This window comes from Strongylocentrotus purpuratus, unplaced genomic scaffold, assembly GCF_000002235.5.
Source record: "Strongylocentrotus purpuratus isolate Spur 01 unplaced genomic scaffold, Spur_5.0 spur5_scaffold_17, whole genome shotgun sequence".
In the NCBI taxonomy this organism is placed as follows: Eukaryota; Metazoa; Echinodermata; class Echinoidea; order Camarodonta; family Strongylocentrotidae; genus Strongylocentrotus; species Strongylocentrotus purpuratus.
In genome coordinates, this window is record NW_022145602.1 from 13,709,941 (window position 1) to 13,730,324 (window position 20,384).

Below are 20,384 nucleotides of genomic sequence, written 5' to 3' on the forward strand. Positions count from 1 at the left end.
TTACAATGGTGCCGTGTCAGAGATCAATCCTTTAGTTTCTTCATAGTTATTAACCCCAAAACACAATGCCTCTGGCCCAACCTTCAGTTGGCGGGGGAATAAAAATGAGCCCGTCAATATCATTAATTATATTTTGAATAACAGGTTTTGAGCTAGCAAAAAACTCCGGACATCTTGAATGCTTTGAGCAAGAGTAAAAATTACCATGCAGTACATTTTTAATATCTTGTGGTTTGCGAAAGTTCCCAGATGACCATGAAGTAAAATTTCATATCTCATGGCTTGGAACGTGTTGAAATAAGCACAAGCAAAAGACAAAGGAGGTTGGCGTGCAGCCCTTGCAAAATACATGGGTAAGGACATAGTAATCATTTTTTTTTCTTTGGATGTTTAACAGGCAACTCCATACAAAAAACATTAATTTGTGAACATGGAGAAACTATGTGTAGGATTCAAACAATTGACCCTACCACCAAGTACTTTTTTTTTAATTAGGTGGAATTAGGACCAAGGCTATGTCTTTGCTCCTCTTACAACCGTAAGTATCAATTTCACAAGATTTCTAGCTAGCAAGCTCTTTGTGAAATGGTTTAGGAAGATCAGAGACATCTCCATTGTTGGCGGATAAAGTTTGAACTGTCTTGTCCTTGGTTTCGAGAAACAGGCCTCAGTTTCTTAAAGGCTAAGTCCACTCCAAAAATAATTTGCTTATAATATATGCAGAAAAACGAGAGAAACAGAGCAAACAAAATTGGACAACTAAATAAGGCAGTTATGAATTTTTGAAAAAGTATGATAACTATCGAACAATGGAAATCACTACACAAATTGCCAATTTGGTTATCAGTTTGTGACGTCATTTCCTCACTATTAATTAATTGCTTTATATATTTTTATCTCAATTAATTTCCCTTACTTATCCCCCAAAACTTGATTTCCCCATGTCTTTGCCCAGGTTATGTTATTAGTATCGTATTGCGTGCATGACATTTCACAAAATCATTTATGAACTTTGAAGAATCGATACTATTTTCTGAATATTGTATATTCATAATTACTGATTTTTACATAAATAGTTTATCAAATTTCACACATTTGTCATGATGTATCCACACAAAAACATATAACTATCAATAAAACTTGGATGCTGATGTAAGGAAATAAGATTTTTAGGGGGAAAATGGAAAATTTATATTATCAATATAGTGAGATAGTGAGGCAATGACGTCATAGACGTATGAGTGAGTTGCCAATTTGTCTTGGGATTGTCAAAGTTTTTCCTGTCATTAAAAAATTCTTAACTTTCATATTAGTTATCCGATTTTGCTCAAACATTTTTTGATTGGTTTGTCTGATTTTTCTGCTTCGGTTGGAAATAAGATATTTTTGGAGTGGACTTGGCCTTTAAATAACAGACATCAGGGAATGCATCTCATAATGGACTGGGCCGGTATTTAAGTCAATACTTGTGTTAGAAAAATGAGTATTTAACTCAGTTTTTCAGTTCAGATAAAATACCCAGCCAACATTGATCTTAAGTTGAAATTTTAGGCTAGTATTTTACCCTAATAAGTTTTATGACAGCTCCCAAACAGACTTAAGCCAATTATTTTGGAAGCATTGATTGGCAGGCTTTTGGTTTTCATATGGAGTCATCCCTTGCTGCGCACATTCAATGCATCACATTAATTACACAATATTTTGGATTGAGAATGTGACGTAGATATTTTACCTTACAGTCGGCTTGCTAAAGTAAACTGCTTAGATATGATCTGAATAAGAGTTAAGACTAATTACTTAGCTACGTAAAATGCTAAGTATAATACTGACTTAATTGAAGTACTGAATTGACTACAAGCCCTGGTTGGAACAACATACCAGTCATGTAAGCCTACATGCCAAAGCAGATGCATATGCACAATGTAAAAGTAATGTAGAAATGAGAAGGGGTTGGAGAAAAAAAAGATTATCCCTGTGTTGGGGAAAAGAAATAAATTCTCCCAAAATAAAAAAATAAAGTGAAAATGGGGTAGGGAAACAGAAGGAATTCTGCCCATGAGTACTTTAGAACCACAACCTTCACAGAACTAGAATGCAGAACACATACCCGTGAATGAGGACACATTCAAAGACACACCCGCGGAGCTGTTCGTAATGAAGATAGTGTACTGAGTGCCTGGCTGCAAACCACGATAGGTAACAAGACCATTGACCCTGTCTAGGTCCATTTCTGTTCCCTCATGAGTAGGTTCGATCGAATGATCATAGGTATAGGATGACACTCCCCACGTCACCTGGATGTAGTCTGTACCGCAGTCAACAAGAAAAATCTCCTCAGGTTCAGGGGCATCTGATCAAATGTCAAGTAATGGAACATATAATAATAATAATATTAACGATAATAACAATAATAATGTTTGTTTTGGTTTTTTTAACATTCATAATAATTATAATGGTTATAATTGTAATAGTATTAATCATAATAATGAAAGTAATAAAAAAAGTTGAAATAATATTAATAATGATTATAATAATAGTATGCATATTAATAATAATACATATAATAATGATAATAATCATAATAATAAAAGGTTCTTGTATAGTACATAATACGTTAAAATATAAAAAATAAAAATATCCCTTTGCACTTCTAAAAGAGTTTGGATAATCTTAACCTGGCTTAATTTAGCTCTAGCAGCCGCAATAGGTGCACAGTGCATTTCAAGGATTAAATTCTATCAGGTACCCATTTAATACATGTAACACCTGGGTGGGGAGTGGCTAATGTGGGTTAATTCTTGTCAAAAAGACGTAAGTGTCCGGGCCCTGTTTCATACAACTTGAAATCAATAACAAGTTACAAGCTACTGTTATATTAAGCTACCGAAATCATGGCATCTGATTGGCTGAAAGCAAATTTGTCATAGAAATTTGGCAGTAGTTATAGATGGCCAGTTTAATGAAATGGGCCCCTGGTTCAAACTCACAACCCTCGGACTGCTAGTCAAGTGAATGAACAACTATACCATGGCACCTCGATTTCACATCACCACATTTTCATAACAAAAAAATGCAAGACATGTGTGACTTTGTCTCCAATATACCTCCACTAAATTTAGTTAAATTCATAGCTTGAATTATTCTTGAAATATCATGAGAACAAAAAACCTATACTTGCATGTCAATTGTTCTGTATGAACCCTTGACCTGATACAACCAAAATCTGATCACTTGTCTCCCTACAGTGATGCATAGCAGTTACAGGTTGTTGAGTTCAAAGCAAAAATAGCTTGAAATAGTCATTGATTTTGTAATCAGATGAATGCAACTGCGTCTCTAGCTTGTCTCCCCCTGTATGCAAGTGTATGTTCAGTGGTAAATGATCCTGTGACATTTAACAGCTGACTTTACGAACTCAAACTTTTCATTTAATCAGTTCATGCTTGTACATACTTGAGCCCAGTTTGGCCAACATAGGTCCAAATTTGGTTGAGTTATCTGTGGAATAAGACGTTTTATTAACACTTTCATGACCCTGTAATCTTTCACTTTTGACCTCTTACACCCAAAATCCCTTCATCCTTGCATACTCATACATGATACTTGAGCCAAGTTTGGTTTGAATTGATTCAATGAATTTCAAGTTAAACGAAAGCAGTTCCTTTCTGCTGGGCGAACTGCCACTACATCAGGCAAAGGAGAATTCAAGATAAGTTCAGCTTTTGCTACAGGATTTGAAACAGCTCATCATCAAGTACTTCATGTCTCTTCTCTCTCTTCAGACCATCTCGGGAATTTCTCCCTTTGACGTCACTCATTGGCCAGGGGGGTCTTTCACAAAGATTCTAGTCGAACTTAACTCTATTTTGGACTTAAATATTATGGAAAGCCATCTGTAGCTTTATAGTGAAATATATTCAAAAGCAAAAATTTAAGTATTTTAGACTTTTTTTTTAAATTCCACATCAAGAACATGAAATCTCCCATGATAATAGAAAATATGAATGAACATTTTATGCCTTTTAAAATAAATTTTACAAAATATTTTCAAGGATGCTAATGGCTTTCTATAATTGTTAAGTCCAACTTAAAGATAAGGTCAAATTTAGGTCTTTGTGAAACACCCCCCAGATCCTGCCTTCGCCCTCTGTTCATGATTTGGGTGTCATCTTCGACAAGAATGTGAACATGCGTGGGCACATCAACATGGTTTGTCGCAAGGCTTCACTAGCACAAAGACGTATTGGGAAGATTCGGCCCTACTTGAACAAGAACGTGAACGAGATCCTCGTACATGCTTTTGTGTCTTCCATTCTCGATAACTGTAACAGCCTCCTGCATGGAGTCCCAGATAAAGATGTAAGTAAACTCCGAAGAATTCAGAATTCAGCAGCAAGACTTGTTTCCAGATCCAAGAAGCGCAACAACACCACGCCCATCCTCAAAGAACTTCACTGGCTGCCCATTAAACCCCGAATCAACTTCAAAGTCCTACTTCTCACCTTCAATGGCGTCCACGGTCTCGCTCCTCACCTAACTTCTGAACTAGTATCCTCATATAACCCTTTAAGATCACTTAGGTACTCCACCCAACAACTTCTGCAAGTACCACGACAGAGAACAAAGACGTACCGTGAAAGGTCCTTTGCTTAAAGCAGCCCAACCCTTTGGAACTCTCTACCAAGTGCTCTTCGTTCTCAGAATAACCCTGAACTCTTCAAGAAACAACTAAAAACATATCTTTTCAATGATGCATTCAATTAGATCACGTTTCGTAGATTAATTTCATATAACTATTTTTGTTGTTTAATATTGTTTTGTATCTTAAGTGTAGAATAAGGTATTGATATTTTTTGTATTTTTAAAGTGTAGAATAAGGTATTATTTTGGATGTAAAGCGCATTGAGAGTTTTGACAGTTCTGAAATGTGCTATATAAAATGTATTATTATGATTATTATCATAAGTGTCAACCTAAAAGTGGGAACCTTCAAGTGCTTGTGTCAAGCGGAAGGTATCTAATCCTAACTCTAGTACAGATGGTAAATGCAAGTATACAAGTCAGTCTGCAACTTCGTCAAGTCATAATAAGCAAGAATCTAGAGATAAACGAGTAAAACAGACTATTTTTGTCACCTCAGACAAAACTCTTAGTTTCTTTCTACGCTATGCAAAAAGGTTGTTTGAGAAGAGAAACCTTTTGCTTCAAAGGAAAGAAACTTGCATCCATCTTCTTAACAGAGAACTCAATAGACAACTGAAAAAGATCTATCTCAAGTTTGTAAAACCAGCATCAGTTTCGTCAGTAGCTCTTATACAATACAAAGAAAGAGAACATCATCAGGTGCCCATTTCACAAAGCCTTTTTTCAATGACAAATGACAAAAATCAGTGACAAATCTGCTGACAACCAATCAGAAGCAAGGATTTCAGTAGCTTATAACAAAAACTGTCATTTATCACTGATGACAGGTTTTGTGAAACGCCCCCCAGAACTTCAGAAGTATGATGAAGCACTCATGATAGGCAAGGATTCTGAGCTCTATTTGAGGCACCAGAGAAGTCTCTAGAGCAGTCTACATTTTCTCTGAGTGAATCCAACATTCAAAGTTTCTACAGTGCAGTTCGCACTTTCCATGTGAACGCTTGTGATTACATCTTGAAAACATGGCCTTTGGAGGATGCATTAGCAAAGCATGCTGAGGTACTAGATTTTGACCTTTTTTTCTTGACAAATTTCCGTCTGTTGGGAGATTGTGATGTTGATCAGCTGCACAGTGAATTTGCACTGTATCAGGCTGACAGCTCCATGTCTATACACTTGTAACTGATACAGTTAGAATGGATAAGCAGTGGAACACAATATCACAGATTGCAGATGCTAGTTGAGGCAAGAGGTTTCCTACTTTGAGTAAAGTGATGAAGGGGATCTTAGTAATCCCTCACTCAAATGCTTCATGTCTGGTCTTTCAGGGCTTTCAGTCTGGTCCGTAAAAACGAGACAGACTTTCGACCCAACCTGAGCATCTTCGTTGAGAAATTGTCCCAAAGTGCTCCTTGTTACCAAACTACTGCAAAGACATGGTGAGAAGAGCAAAGCAAGCAACATACAATGCTCTGAACATGTCTGCTTTTAAAGGAGAAGCAAACATAAATAGCAGTCAGAGAGGTGGGTAAAATCTGTCTACATGTGTTTCTTTCTTTTTACTATTTTAATTTTAAAAGGGTATGAAAAGTATCAGTAGAATTAGCTAATATGAAATTGCAGAAACCCTGGACTTCAGAGGGTGCTGCCCCCTGGTCTCCTGCAGGGCTTTGCTCCTTGATCCCACCACGGCCCCTACAGCGGACCCCTGGACCCCACCTGTTCTCGCGAGCTCGTTCACTACGCTCACTTGGATTATCCTTCTGATTACATTTTTCCAAAGTTGGCATCTCATATATGTGTGGAGTGAATTGAATGGGACAAACTGGATGACACAGCACAAACATAAAAATGGAAAAGAGATGAATGGTAAGGCCTTACCTGTCGTGATATTATTACGCAGATTTATACTCTGTTCACTCCTCTGCAATGGGAACATTCCCACAGGATCAAGGTATGTCCCAACCTCGATTTCGAAGGTTGTTCCTGGAATAAGACCTGTCACAATGTAGAACCCAGGGTTGTTGGACAATGTCTCTTTGAGAATGCGCTCCCCGCTAGGCAAATCCAAATTTGTAATGTATACCTCGAAGCCATCATGAGGGCTTGCTGGGGATATCCATGTAATGTTGGCCGTGAGGACGGAGCCGGAGATGTTTAACGGACCTATTGGCGATCCAGGCCCTGAATGAAACAATGATTAACAGCAACAATTATATGTAAGGTCTGTTCACATAGGAAGCACCATTCTTTTTTGGTTTGTTTAGGGTTTTCGTTTGTACTTGTACACAAATATGCCACAAAGAGGGAAAGGAAAAACAGTAGCCGAGTGCAAAAATTTTGTAACATTGAATTCAAACAATTTTCTGACAATATAAGCATACCTGCCAACATTTGAAAATGAGAATTAGGAATTTTTACCCTGAATAGGCAACTGGCAATACGCGGTAAATCTGTACAAAAAAGCGAATACAATTTCGCTGCTCGATCATGCAGCCCTTCAACGCACGCAATACGTATGTTTAAGTGGTTAGAGTTGAATCTGCTCGAAGCAAGTGGAGGGAGATCTCTAGAGTCATCAGGGGCAAACAAATGCCTGTGAAACTAAAGGTCAAGTTGTACAACACAGTGATACGACCAGTGCTACTTGGCCTGCGTCCTCTGAGGAAGAAGGAAGGATTTGAGGTGACAGAAATGAGGTCTTACGAAGTATACTAGATGTAACATTAACCCTAATGAGGTTTTTTTCTGATTGTTTGGGAACGCATACGGATGGCGCCCCGCCGCTCACAGATTTTTTTCTTTCTTGTCTTGCGCATCTTTTAAAACAACTTTTTTGAAAATCGAACTCACATTAACAAAGTCCTGTGACCTTTTGTATTTGCGTAATAGCCTGAAAATCGCTCATTTTCGTGATTTGCGTACAAAACATATGGAAATATCATTTTTCCGAAAAAAGAGATAAAACATCGGTTATTGGGTCTTGTAAAAAGTTTAGGTGTTTGTTTTGGAGTCAAAATAGTTGAATTGTAGTTCGAAATGAAATAAAACAATAAAAATAATAAAATACATTAGTTTAAAAACAATGAAATCTAAAAAAAATTATCAAAACAAGGGATAACATACCGGTAAGAAACAACCTGGCTCTTTCAAATTTTGTTGTCGTATCTATTATTCCAAATGGTCTAATGAATATATATATACCGGTGCATATGATTTATGGGTATAAATTTGAATTTTATGACCTTGTATGCATAAATTACCATAAAAAATTAGATTTACCATAGTATTTTATACACTTCACTTGACATGAGTGCAAATTTTCGCGATGAACGGCTGTTTGACGGCCGAGATCTTAGGAGGCTGGGGCCATAATGCCCCCCCCCCCCCCCCCCGGTACTAAAAAGATCTCAAATACCCCGGCCTCATTAGGGTTAAGAGACAGAAGACACAAGAAAATAAAAAAAAGAGCAGAAGGTAGCTAACATCATGGATAACATAGTATAGCATCAACCTAAGAAGCTTTATACAAAACAGTTATCATTATTGTAATATCCCGTATATTCACTACTGCATATTCAGTACGAGATAAAATAGTTAGGTAATACAAATTCCTTGTATATATATATTTATTTGCACTCTCTTATAAAGAAAGTCCACTGTATGCCTTTTTATGGCAAATAGGAAAAATACCACAATTATGACTCATCCCTACTGGAATGTGTCTTGACCATATGAGTGACCACTGCAGGCATTTGAGTTTAAGACTTCAGCCTACCGAGTTATGTGTGCCGGCCTGTTTCTCTTATTTACACTTTCTCGGTTGAGTTCTGGTCATGCGATTGCAGTGTGAAATTAATCAGAAAAGGTTGATTATCTAGCATATAAGTATTGGTGTGTACTGCAAGGTCCTGGAATCATCAAAATGATAAGAAATATAATTGGCCCAGTCTTGGTAAAGTTTCAAACACTGTACACAGAAAGATGTATATGGGACTACACAGTCATGTGGCGTAAAAATCTGTCTCGATTTTTATGCTTTTACATGCCATATTTAGAATATTAAGGCATTTGAAGAGCCATACTTTTCAAGGAACATTTTTAATCTGATGTTCTTCCATGCTTCCATAATGCTCACAAAATATTGTTCACCTCTTCCCAAAACTCAATCTTCTCTTTAAGTGCTGCTAGATGTGTTTGACTACAATTCTATATACCAGGTAGTTTGTCCAGTAATAAAAATTATTATCATAAAATTGTACATACCACTTCTGAGTTGTGTGAAGGCTAATACATCAACGCTATTGAATAAATCCCCCAGAGTCACATTAATGATATTGCCGGGTGTGTGGATGACAATGTTAATGTCAGGCACAAGAGCGCCATTATTAGGTATAACTGCGTCAACAGGATCGAAGGTTATTGAATAGAAGGTAACACCGTCATATGTTCCCCATTGGATGCGGGCCCCTTCAGAGGTCACATCTGTAACCACGAGTAGCCCTGCAGGAATCTCCTCTGTGTTTAAAGATAAAGTGAAGTTAAGGTCATGCAATGGCAATTGTGAAAGAAAATGTGTGGAAACGATTATTAGTATTTTCATTATTATTATTATTATTATTGTTGTTGTGTTGTTGTTGGTGTTCTTCTTCTTCTCATTATTATCATCTATTATTCATTATTGATATTATTATTAGTAGTACCGTAGTATAGTATTGTTGTGTTTGTGTTGGTGTTGGTGTTCTTCTTCTCCATTGCTTTCTACTTATTATTATTATTATATACTATTTATCATTATTATTATTATTATTATTATTATTGTTATGATAATCATCATTATTATCATTATTATCATCATCATTATAATTATAATTATTATTATCATCATCATTATCATTATCATCACATCATTATTTTTAATCTTGATGTTGAAAACATATAATGGTATCTACATTTTGAAGTAAAAGCACTTAGGATATGTAGCTTGTAAATGCATGGACTACCTTGATTGCCAACATACTACCTCTACTTTCATTCAAATAGGTAAGATAAGAACGCTTAATAGACCAGTTCATAGTTAGCACATAGTACAAATGACTTCAAATATCGGCAGATTTTTTACAGATGGAGTATTCCCACTTTGTGAATTTTAGAATAATCATTGCCAAAGTGATGGATGTAGTAATACTTCCACCTGTGTTTAATAGAATGTACCACCAGTACATCAATTAATAATGATTACAACACTTTCATGAGCATGTATCCAGTATTTATCTCGTTGGGTTTTACATTTTGGTACAAATAACCAAATGCTCATGAGCAGATTGTTTCTACAAACTGGTTTATTCACCAACATTACTAACTATTTCACCCTAAGCGATCCAATGGGTCTTTTCTTGCCCTATGTTTCGCTAAGATACCTTAGATTACTAAACACCACAACTGTTCTTATAATCTTATTCATGAATGCCAGAATGTACTTCATTGAAATGAGCTTCAAATATTTGTTGTGATTTTTTGCTTATTCTGCTCATGTGTCAAGTGTAATTCCTCATAATTTGAATCAAAAAAGAAAATCGTAACACATCTTTAAAATGAGACAATGAACTGCTATGAGTGAAGTAAACATAGGTAACAAGCCATGTAGAATTAGGGCAGTGTGGTCTTTTACTTCACAACTTGAGTGGTGTATTGGTATACGGTAGTTATTCTCAGACAGGTTAAGCCTCATTTAGATACACAGTAAAAAGAAAAAAGGGTGACATTCTTCTTGTATCTTTAACACATCAGTTTTGTTTTTTAAAAGGATGCCACTTGGATTTTAAGGGGGCATGGGTTGGTTGTGACCTCCTCCCTAAATCCAAAAGAGCATTTTTTTTAAAGGGGTGGGGGGGGGGGTATATGTATTGTGCAATTGTGAACAACAGCCAGTTCAGGTATCAATAGATAATTGTTGACTGCAAGGAAAGCCCCCAAAATCGGCCAAGCACTTCGGTTTGCTGCATGTACTTGCCTGCGGAAGCATCGATAGTCACTTCTTCACTGTCAAAGTCCCCGGCGCGGGAGCTAATGATAGAAAAGCTGTAGACTCTGCTTGACCGTAAGCCGGTGAAGGTATGGCTGGGCTGATTAGTCATAACTTGATCATCTCCTGGGGTTCGTCTTAGAATGTAGATTGCAGCATTAGGAACAGCTGTCCACTCCAAAGTGATTTCAGTATAGGTGGTCAATGTAGCCTCAAAGTTCGAAGGACTACTAAGAGCTGGGGGGTGTTTCACAAAGATTCTAAGTCAAACTTAACTCTATGTTGGACTTAAACAATATGGAGAGCTATTTGTAGCCTTATAATGAAATACATTCAAAAGCAAAATTCAAGTGTTTTAGACTTTTCATAAATTCCACATCAAGAACATGAAATCTCCACAGATAACAGAAAATATGAATGATTTGAATCAACATTTTATGCCTTTTAAAATAATGTTTACAAAATATTTTCAATAATGCTAACGGCTTTCCATAATTGTTAAGTCCAACTTAGAGATAATTTCAACTTAGGTTCTTTGTGAAACACCCCCCTGGTGAATGGGAATCAAGGAGAGGAAAGCATGTCAAATACAGATATGTTCTGGGCATAAGCGACGGACAGTCCTTTCATGCAGTGTTTTAGGATATTTTCTCTTTATTTCTCTCTTTTCGCATATTCTTCAGTTGACATCATCAAAATGAAAAAGTTCATAAGCTATGCACATGTAATAAATGAATGAAAATTTTGAGTTTGCAGCTGACTACCTGTAATGTTAAAGCTCCGTCAATTTCAAACTAATGATGATATAGAGTACCGAAGCTGTGACATCATAAAAATCTATTTTTAGAATTTCTCATTTATTTCTACATTACCTGAAAGAGCATCAAAAATAATGTCCAAATGTAGAAAACCAATTGAATATGTTAAGTATTGGCTGAGATATGACCATCTGAATAATAGATTTCCTATAGGAACTCGGTGTTATTTTGCTATGGTTCATAATGTTTTGAACCAGAGCAAAATAACACAAAATAACAATTGAATATGTTAAGTATTGGCTGAGATATGACCATCTGAATAATAGATTTCCTATATGAACTCAGTGTTATTTTGCTCTGGTTCGTAATGTTTTGAACCAGAGCAAAATAACACTGAGTTTTACATTCGACAGTTGGACATTATTTGTTATGCTCTTTCGGAAAATGAAGAAAAAATTTAGAAATTCTAAAAAAACATTTTTGATGACGTCACACTTCACCACTCTATGACAAGAAATAGATGACAATTTCTAGAAAATTAGGGGCAAACTTAAATGATATTCTCAATAAACGAGTCAGGTCTCATTCATTATCCCCTCAATTGTACCTGTGCTTTCTGATTCGGTGACCTCTGAACTTTCCAGATTCATGAACACAGACACCACTGTGAAGGTGTAGTTTGTGTACGGTTCCAAGCCAGAGAAAGAGATCGAAGATGAAATGTCTGTGACTGTCTGAGGCACATCTGATCCCCCACCGGTTACAGCGTATGTCACCAATTCACTGCTACTGCTTGGTGCGGTGATGTTCAACAACAGCAGTGAATCAGTAGGGCTCCCTCTCTGTACGGTCACAGAAGGTGGATCAGGCACTGGAAAGGAATACAGATTTGGATTAGGGTTATAACTGTACATGACGGTTATCAAAGAATGGCATACACACACAAAACAAGGGAAACACTCTCGGCGGTCTCGCCTGCATTACGGAATTCTATATGATGAAAAATTGAGGTTGGAACATTATTTATAGAAAAGGTGGCCCATTAGCAGGCCCTCCCCCCCCCCCTCCCACCAAAAAAAAAAAAAGAATGAAAATGAAAATGAAAACCTTGGAATATAATCAGCATTTTGAAGTGAATATTGGCTAAGAATCATCAAAACAATTATGTACTATAATTTGTAACAAGGTTGATAACTTTAATGGAATATGAACAAATAATAATATTGATTTATTAATTCTCATATTAAGTTGTGAAAACATAATCCAAGTCTACTGACCTAAAATGACCTTTGACCTGGACTTCGTGATCTGGAATTTGTGTCATATGATTTGTGTTACTTGATAACCCTTGTCTACAAGTTTCATGGAATTTGAAAACACGCTTTTGAAATTATGCTAAAAAATTCAAAATCTTGATGTTGATACCACAACAAAGTCTAAGTTTGCAGAACTTAAATTACATTTGACCTTGACTTTGTCACCTCAAAGACTAAATCACATGATTGATGATACCTTGATAACCCCTATGTTCAAGTTTCATGGAATAGGAATGTATTCTTTCAAAATTATGATAAAAATTCAAAATCGTAACCTTTTGGAAAGTTTTGAGAATGATGCCACAACATAGTACGCTCCACTTCCATCTATCTAATATTGCTCGGATCAGACCCTACCTAGACAAGTCTGCGTGTGAGCATGCTGTACGTGCTCTCGTCACATCTAGGACTGATTATTCCAATTCTCTTCTATGTAATATTTCTATGTCAAATATAAATCGCCTGCAACGAGCTCAGAACCGAGCAGCAAAGTTGGTGTTCCGCGCTAAGAAGCATGACCATGCCTCTCCCTTCCTTCGTCAGCTCCATTGGCTTCCAATAGAAAAGCGAATCACATACAAAATTCTCACAATGACCTACAAGTGCATCCATAAAATGGCTCCCTCCTATCTCCAAAACCTTCTCTCATTACATCAACCAGGAAGGCATGGTCTGAGATCTGGCAACGACCCAACCTTGCTCTCGGTTCCCAGGAGTCGTACACGCTTTGGGGATCGATCTTTTTCTGTTTCCGCACCACATCTCTGGAACAATCTCCCTCAGGCTGTACGATCTTCTCCTTCTCTCGCCATCTTTCAACGTTCCTTGAAAACCTTCCTCTTTAATAGTTGAATTTATATATTTTTGTGTACGTAATTTTATTGTTTGCTATCAATGTCAATTAAGTAATGTAATGTTGTAAAGCGCTGTGATACACATGTATGTCTGTAAGAGCGCTATATAAATGCCAATATTATTATTATTATTATAGTCCAAGTCTGTTGACCTGAAATGACCTTTGACCTTGACTTTGTGACCTGAAAATCTACTCACATGATTGAGAATACTTGATAACCCTTTGGTCCAAGTTTCATTGAAGAAGAACTTATACTTTCAAAATTATACTAAAATTTCAAAAACTTAACCTGAGGTTAAGTTTTTGATGTTTACGGCGTCGCCGCCGCCGTCATCGGAAAAGCGGCGCCTATGTCTCGCTTTTTGCTCGAGGGCGAGACGAAAATACATAACACAAATCCGTCAATGTATGCTGATATCCTAGATCATTATACATGTAATACATGAGACAAAACAATTCGCAGAAAGCCTTCCTAAGAATGTTTATCTTCATTTCTTTTTTTGTTTGCACTCGAGAATCACTTTTACAAAAGTTATATTAAAGGTATTACAAAGTTTTGGTATGGGGTCATGAATTTGGTTCAAATAAACATATTGAAAGCATATGCGATCCTACAATATTCAGTGATTGTTGTCACGGTTGAAATCAAGTCTAAAGTGATAAAACTGTAAATAATAAACTCTTGATGTTGTATAACTCCCTCCCAAGGTCAAGATATTAATTTCGCTATAAAACAATGTTTCTTGACTAAAATTGACCAATTGGCTATTCCCGTTTGAAAATTATTTAGCCCAACTACATATTCTGAGATTTTCATGGTCGCAGCTACCATTGTATGGCTGTAGGCGCTATTTGAAAATTATCGAAATTTACCAGGAGCACCGGTAAATTTTGATATTAAATTTTTCACAGAAGCAGAAGTGTTTTAGGGGCTTAATTTTTTAGTGCTTATAATACATCCACAGGGTCATACAAATGTTTCAAAATTGTAAAGAATCTTTTTCCAGCCAATTTTCAAAATTGTAAAGATTATTTTTCCAGCCAATTTTTCAAAATTTCACAAAACTTTGTATTACTAGCTTTAAGGCTGTATTATTCAGGTCTCTCTGTATGCAAGCTCATTATGTGCAGTGACGCCACAGATGGCGTTATACAACTAACACACATCATTTTCAATGAAACAACTTTGTTCGCTAGATAATTTTACCATGGGCGGTACTGTAAGTGAACATGTACAATGACAGCAGGCACTACAAGTAAAAACTTGGCTGAACGGTTGTTGAACAGGATCATCAAGATGGTCTAGATCTTAGGAATTGAAGGAAGCATGACAGCTCCATGGTAGAGCAGTGGTCTCGTAACTGGAAGGTCCCAGGTTGAAAAAATGGGTTAATGCTCTTTGGTAAGGGTACATTGATCCTCATTACCAAGTCCGTCAGAGAGGACAGAGCCGTCTATAAACTAAGTCTAACTTCTTGGACATCCCATCAGAACACATTTTGTAGAAATAACGTACACTTCTTCGGGATGTCCATTATCTTAGACTTGCAACGGTTTGAGAAACTAACCCCTGGTTACTTATTAACATGTACAAGCATACAAATACTTTCTTAGCAATCGGGTAAAACAAAGAAACAGACAATTCATACTTACGGGTGCATTCTTCAAAAAAATCAATTAAAGCTAAACTTCTGGCGACTTCAATTCTATAGCACCTGGCCGGTGATAATCCGAATATAACTCCGTTCCCCAACACATCAGCCAAGACTGAACCACCACCTTCTGCTGATGCCTCATCACCCGCAGTCAAGCTGCCTAGGGTTATACTGTCCCCCGTCCTGGAAGTCACCTCTGCAAAGCGTGTGACTGTGGGAGAGACAAAAAGAAAGAATTACAACTTGCCATGCAGATTTATCCACAACAATAAGACTAGTGTATAGTTTTTTAACTTCTTGTATGGATTGAGATACACAAAAACATTAGTCCGATTGTAGAATATAATTCTAGTGTTTGAGACTATGAACAAAAGGCTATTGACTGAGCATTGCTTGAGTTTGCATGTACAATGCTAGGGTGCAACAAATGGGCATAAAGTTTGTAATGGATACATGCAGTAAGACACGTTCACTAGTTAGACTGGTAAATTTTCTAACAAATAACTATACATTGTGACAGGCATATCTTGTCAAAATATCCCCTGTAAGAATCTACATGCGGGATGCAGTACTGAAAACAAAGAGTAGCTGGGGGGGGGGGGGGTGTTTCACAAAGATCCTAAGTCAAACTTAACTCTAAGTTGGACTTAAATATTATGGAGAGCCATTTGTAGCGTAAAAATAAAATATTTCCAAAAGCAAAAATTAAATAATTTTAGACTTTTCATAAATTCCACATCAAGAACATGAAATCTCCTTGATAATAGAAAATATGAATCATTTGAATCAACATTTTATGCCTTTTGAAATAACTTTTACAAAATATTTTCAATGATGCTAACAGCTTTTCATAATTTTCAAGTTCAACTTAGAGATAAGTTCAACTTAAGATCTTTGTGAAACACCCCCCTGCATATTTTCACATCATGGTTGAAACCGTAGCTCCTCGGTGAACTAGAGACTGCACTATGATCCTTGACTGTTATTAAACATCCGATATCACACTGAACTAGATGGATAGTTTGCTAGTAGTCCATCCGTCTGTTCTAATGGTAATGCGTTCGCAAGCTATTTATAGGCAACATAATGAGCCCCATGACCCTTGACCTCATGACCCTAAAATCTAATCAGTTCATTGGCTCTGCAAGATACATATACATGCCTTGAGTTTGATTGTAATCTGTCTATTGGGTCTCATGATAATGCGATCACAAGCTATTTTTGAATACTAAATGAGGGCTGTAAGCATAAAATTTATCCAGACCCTCTCATGGCATTATGTATTTCAATATATTAGATAGCTTAGACAGATACCTAGATGTGATCGGTCCAGAGCTACGTGATATCGATTGCAAGGATCGTAAAATTGTTATATTAACCAGCTGGTGAAATAAACATTTTTTTATCAATGCATGTCGCCCTCTTGAGGACTGTATGTCACTAATTACACAAATTACACCAATACCAGGGGTCAATTTTTTGTTTTCAGTATTTTTTTCAAATTGTTTTTTTCCTTGGTATTATTTTGTCCAAAATTTTTTTTGTCAAATTATTATTTAATTTTTTTTTTTTCTTTCACTTTTTTTTTCTAAATTTGTTTCGTTTTCTCAAGAAAAAATGAAAATAATTTCGTGCAAAAAAAATGGACGCCCCCCCCCCTAAATTTTGAACCCTCGTGACCATATTTTTCCCTTAGCACTGTGCGCTTTGGGAAAATATAACTCCTTTCAACGGTTCTAAGAATGTTATATATTACACCCCCTGCCAGTCAAAAGCTGGATAATATTTTGAAGCCCTACGGGTGAAAATTCCAAGTTTTAGAAGTTTTACAGAATTATTCAATTATTTCAACTTGTTCTATTTTCCAGGTTTATTCAGAGGCAGACTACGACTTTTATTTCCTATATACATATGTATATACATGAAATATGTAATCTTGTTATCACAGAAGGGGTCAATTATTATAATTTTTTTGTTACTACAGGGGGGGGTGTTTCACAAAGAGTCTAAGTTGAACTTATCTCTAGTTAGACTTAGCAATTAGGGAAAGCCATTAGCATCTTTGAAAATATTTTGCAAAAGTTATTTTAGAAGGGATAAAATGTTGATTCAAATCATTCAAATTTTCTATTATCAAAGAGATTTCATGTTCTGGATGTGGACTTTATGAAAAGTTTAAATACTTGAATTTTTGCTTTTGAATATATTTTATTCTAAGGCTAGAAATGGCTCTCCATAATGTTTATGTCCAACTTAGAGTTAAGTTTGACTTAGGATCTTTGTGAAACACCCCTCTGAAGGTGAATTTACTTGTTGTGAAGGGCATGGTGCTGGTCCTGCCAGTGAGCTGTTCTCCAGCAATTCCATTTGTGTCTATCGACGTGATGGAAACTGAGTAGGCAGTTGCTTCTTCCAAGTCCTGTGGCTCAAATGGAGGTCCATCGTACATATCATCAGACAAAGTGTCACCGCTTAAATCTGTTTGGTACAGGGAAGACAGAAGCATGGGAACAATTTATAGAAATTCCTTTCTAAACAGGCTTTTGCTGTATTTTCCATCATATATGTTGGTACGATCATTAACATTGCTATTACATTATGAAGAAAACCCATTAGCAGCATAAATTCTCCACCCTATTGGTGGAGAACTCTCCCTTATTATTATTGTCACTTTTATTGTATCACTAGGATTATTTTTATCATAATTATTGTCATTATATTATTATATTTCTAATCCTTATTCTTAATTATGAATATATTCCTCATTATTATAACTATTACCACTATTACAAATATATTCATATTATTATTACTAATGTTATTTTTATCATTTAGTTATCATTAATATTACTGTTATTATTATTATTATTATTATTATCAGTTTCTTTATTATTGTAATTATTGTTATAAGATGATTTTGGGCACCACAAAATGGCAAGAAAAAAAAACGAGAGTCCATCATCATCATCATCATTACCATCACTCTCATTATTAATATCATTATCATTGTTATTTACTGTTATTCACAAATTAAGGCATTCAGTAGCATCATGTGATAGCCTTGTTGAAAAGAGTAATATCATCGTTCATTTTATTATCATCATCTTCATTTTTAAAATTATTATTATTACTATCATTAATATTATTATCACTATCATTAATATTATTATCATCATCACCATCATTATCATCAATATCATCATCATCATCATCGTCATTATTATTATCATCATCAAATGATAGACTTTTTGTAGGACTGGGACTAGAAAATTTGAGTTGATATGATTCCCCATGATTGAAAAATGCTAGAATATTGTAGCATTGTTAAATACTGCTTTCAATTTACTTTTGAGAATAACACGATACATTTCTGCATCGGGAACATCTGTCCAATCGATATCGGCTCCAGTTGAGTAAGCAGTAATCTCGATGCCTCCTGGGGCTGCAGGGCCTGCAAGTTCATTTAGAAATAATCAAGATATGAATATGTATACATGTACACACAGGGAAACAAATACTAGAAACCACAGAATTAGCTGTTTTGTTGCTGTTTCTATTTAATAACTTAGATGTCTTATAAACCCACCCTTCAATTTGCTACAAACCAGCGATAAAGCAGAGGAATCTAAGCAACAAAACAGAATTTCATTATTATTTATTCATTATTTTTTAAAGGACCATTAATATGGAATAGTATACCTCAGGAAATTAAAAACTGTCAATCTTTTTAAAATTAAATATAAACAATATCTGTTAAATAAGTATAATAATCAGTATTAATAGCATGGGCAAATTTTGACACTTTTTTTTACTCTGATCGTGCATGATAGTAAGTTTAAGTATGTTCTTTGTTTTTTGTTCTGTTCTTTTGTTCTTGTTTTCCTGTATGTGTGTTTTTAGGGGTAGGCTTTTATATAAGGAATCCCTCCTTTCTGCCTATCCCAAATGCTCTTATAAATTGCCATCGTATTTGTTATCACTTTTTTTTTTAATAACTTCATTCTGTATTTGTATGTTTTAAATGTTATTATGAAGAGTGTTGAATAAACTTTGAATTTGAATTTGAATGCCATAGTAGTAAAAAAACTAGATGGAATTTTGACTGCGCGCAGTCGAAAATGATGCCTCCGCCATAGAGCAATTTAAACAAGTTTGGAGTTTAAATCTCCAGTGGTTCTTGAGATATCATGATAACAATCTCAATGTATGGAATTTCATAAGTTGACCTCTGTGACCCTTGACCTTTGACCTACGTGCTCCAAAATCTTTTCAGATTGTCTTCCTATGGTGATACACACTATCATTAAGTTTGAAGTTTAAATCTCCAGTGGTTCTTGAGATATTATGATATGGTGATACATACTGTCATTAAGTTTGAAGTGAAAATTCTCCAGTGGTTCTTGAGATATCGCGATAACGATCTCAATGTATGGAATTTCATAAGTTGACCTCTGTGACCCTTGACCTTTGACCTACGTGCTCCAAAATCTAATCAGATTGTCTTCCTATGGTGATACACACTATCATTAGGTTTGAAGTTTAAATCTCCAGTGGTTCTTGAGATATTATGATAACAATCTCAATGTATGGAATTTCATAAGTTGACCTCTGTGACCCTTGACCTTTGACCTACGTGCTCCAAAATCTAATCAGATCGTCTTCCTATGGTGATTCATACTATCCTTAAGTTTGAAGTTTTTACATCTCCAGTGGTTCTTGAGATATCATGATAACAATCTCAATGTATGGAATTTCATAAGTTGACCTCTGTGACCCTTGACCTCTGACCTACGTGCTCTAAAATCTAATCAGATCGTCTTCCTATGGTAATACATACTATCCTTAAGTTTGAAGTTTTTACATCTCCAGTGGTTCTTGAGATATCATGATAACAATCTCAATGTATGGAATTTCATAAGTTGACCTCTATGACCCTTGACCTTTGACATACGTGCTCCAAAATGTAATCAGATTGTTTTCCTATAGTGATACACACTATCACTAAGTTTGAAGTTTAAATCTCCAGTGGTTCTTGAGATATCATGATAACAATCTCAATGTATGGAATTTCATAAGTTGACCTCTGTGACCCTTGACCTTTGACATACGTGCTCCAAAATCTAATCAGAT

General features: G+C 35.7%; 1 protein-coding gene across 1 annotated transcript in view; it reads right to left on the reverse strand.

The window, feature by feature from the left end:
• Positions 1-20,384, reverse strand: part of LOC578203 — a 175,885-nt gene that overhangs the window by 133,331 nt on the left and 22,170 nt on the right. Inside the window, exons 7-14 of the mRNA XM_030988229.1 lie at positions 18,601-18,705; positions 17,565-17,732; positions 15,253-15,465; positions 12,035-12,298; positions 10,658-10,906; positions 8,911-9,162; positions 6,526-6,828; positions 2,108-2,350 (exon numbers count right to left, since the gene is read on the reverse strand). Of these exons, the coding sequence (XP_030844089.1) occupies positions 2,108-2,350; positions 6,526-6,828; positions 8,911-9,162; positions 10,658-10,906; positions 12,035-12,298; positions 15,253-15,465; positions 17,565-17,732; positions 18,601-18,705 (1,797 nt within the window). The remainder of the gene's footprint in view (positions 1-2,107; positions 2,351-6,525; positions 6,829-8,910; positions 9,163-10,657; positions 10,907-12,034; positions 12,299-15,252; positions 15,466-17,564; positions 17,733-18,600; positions 18,706-20,384) is intronic.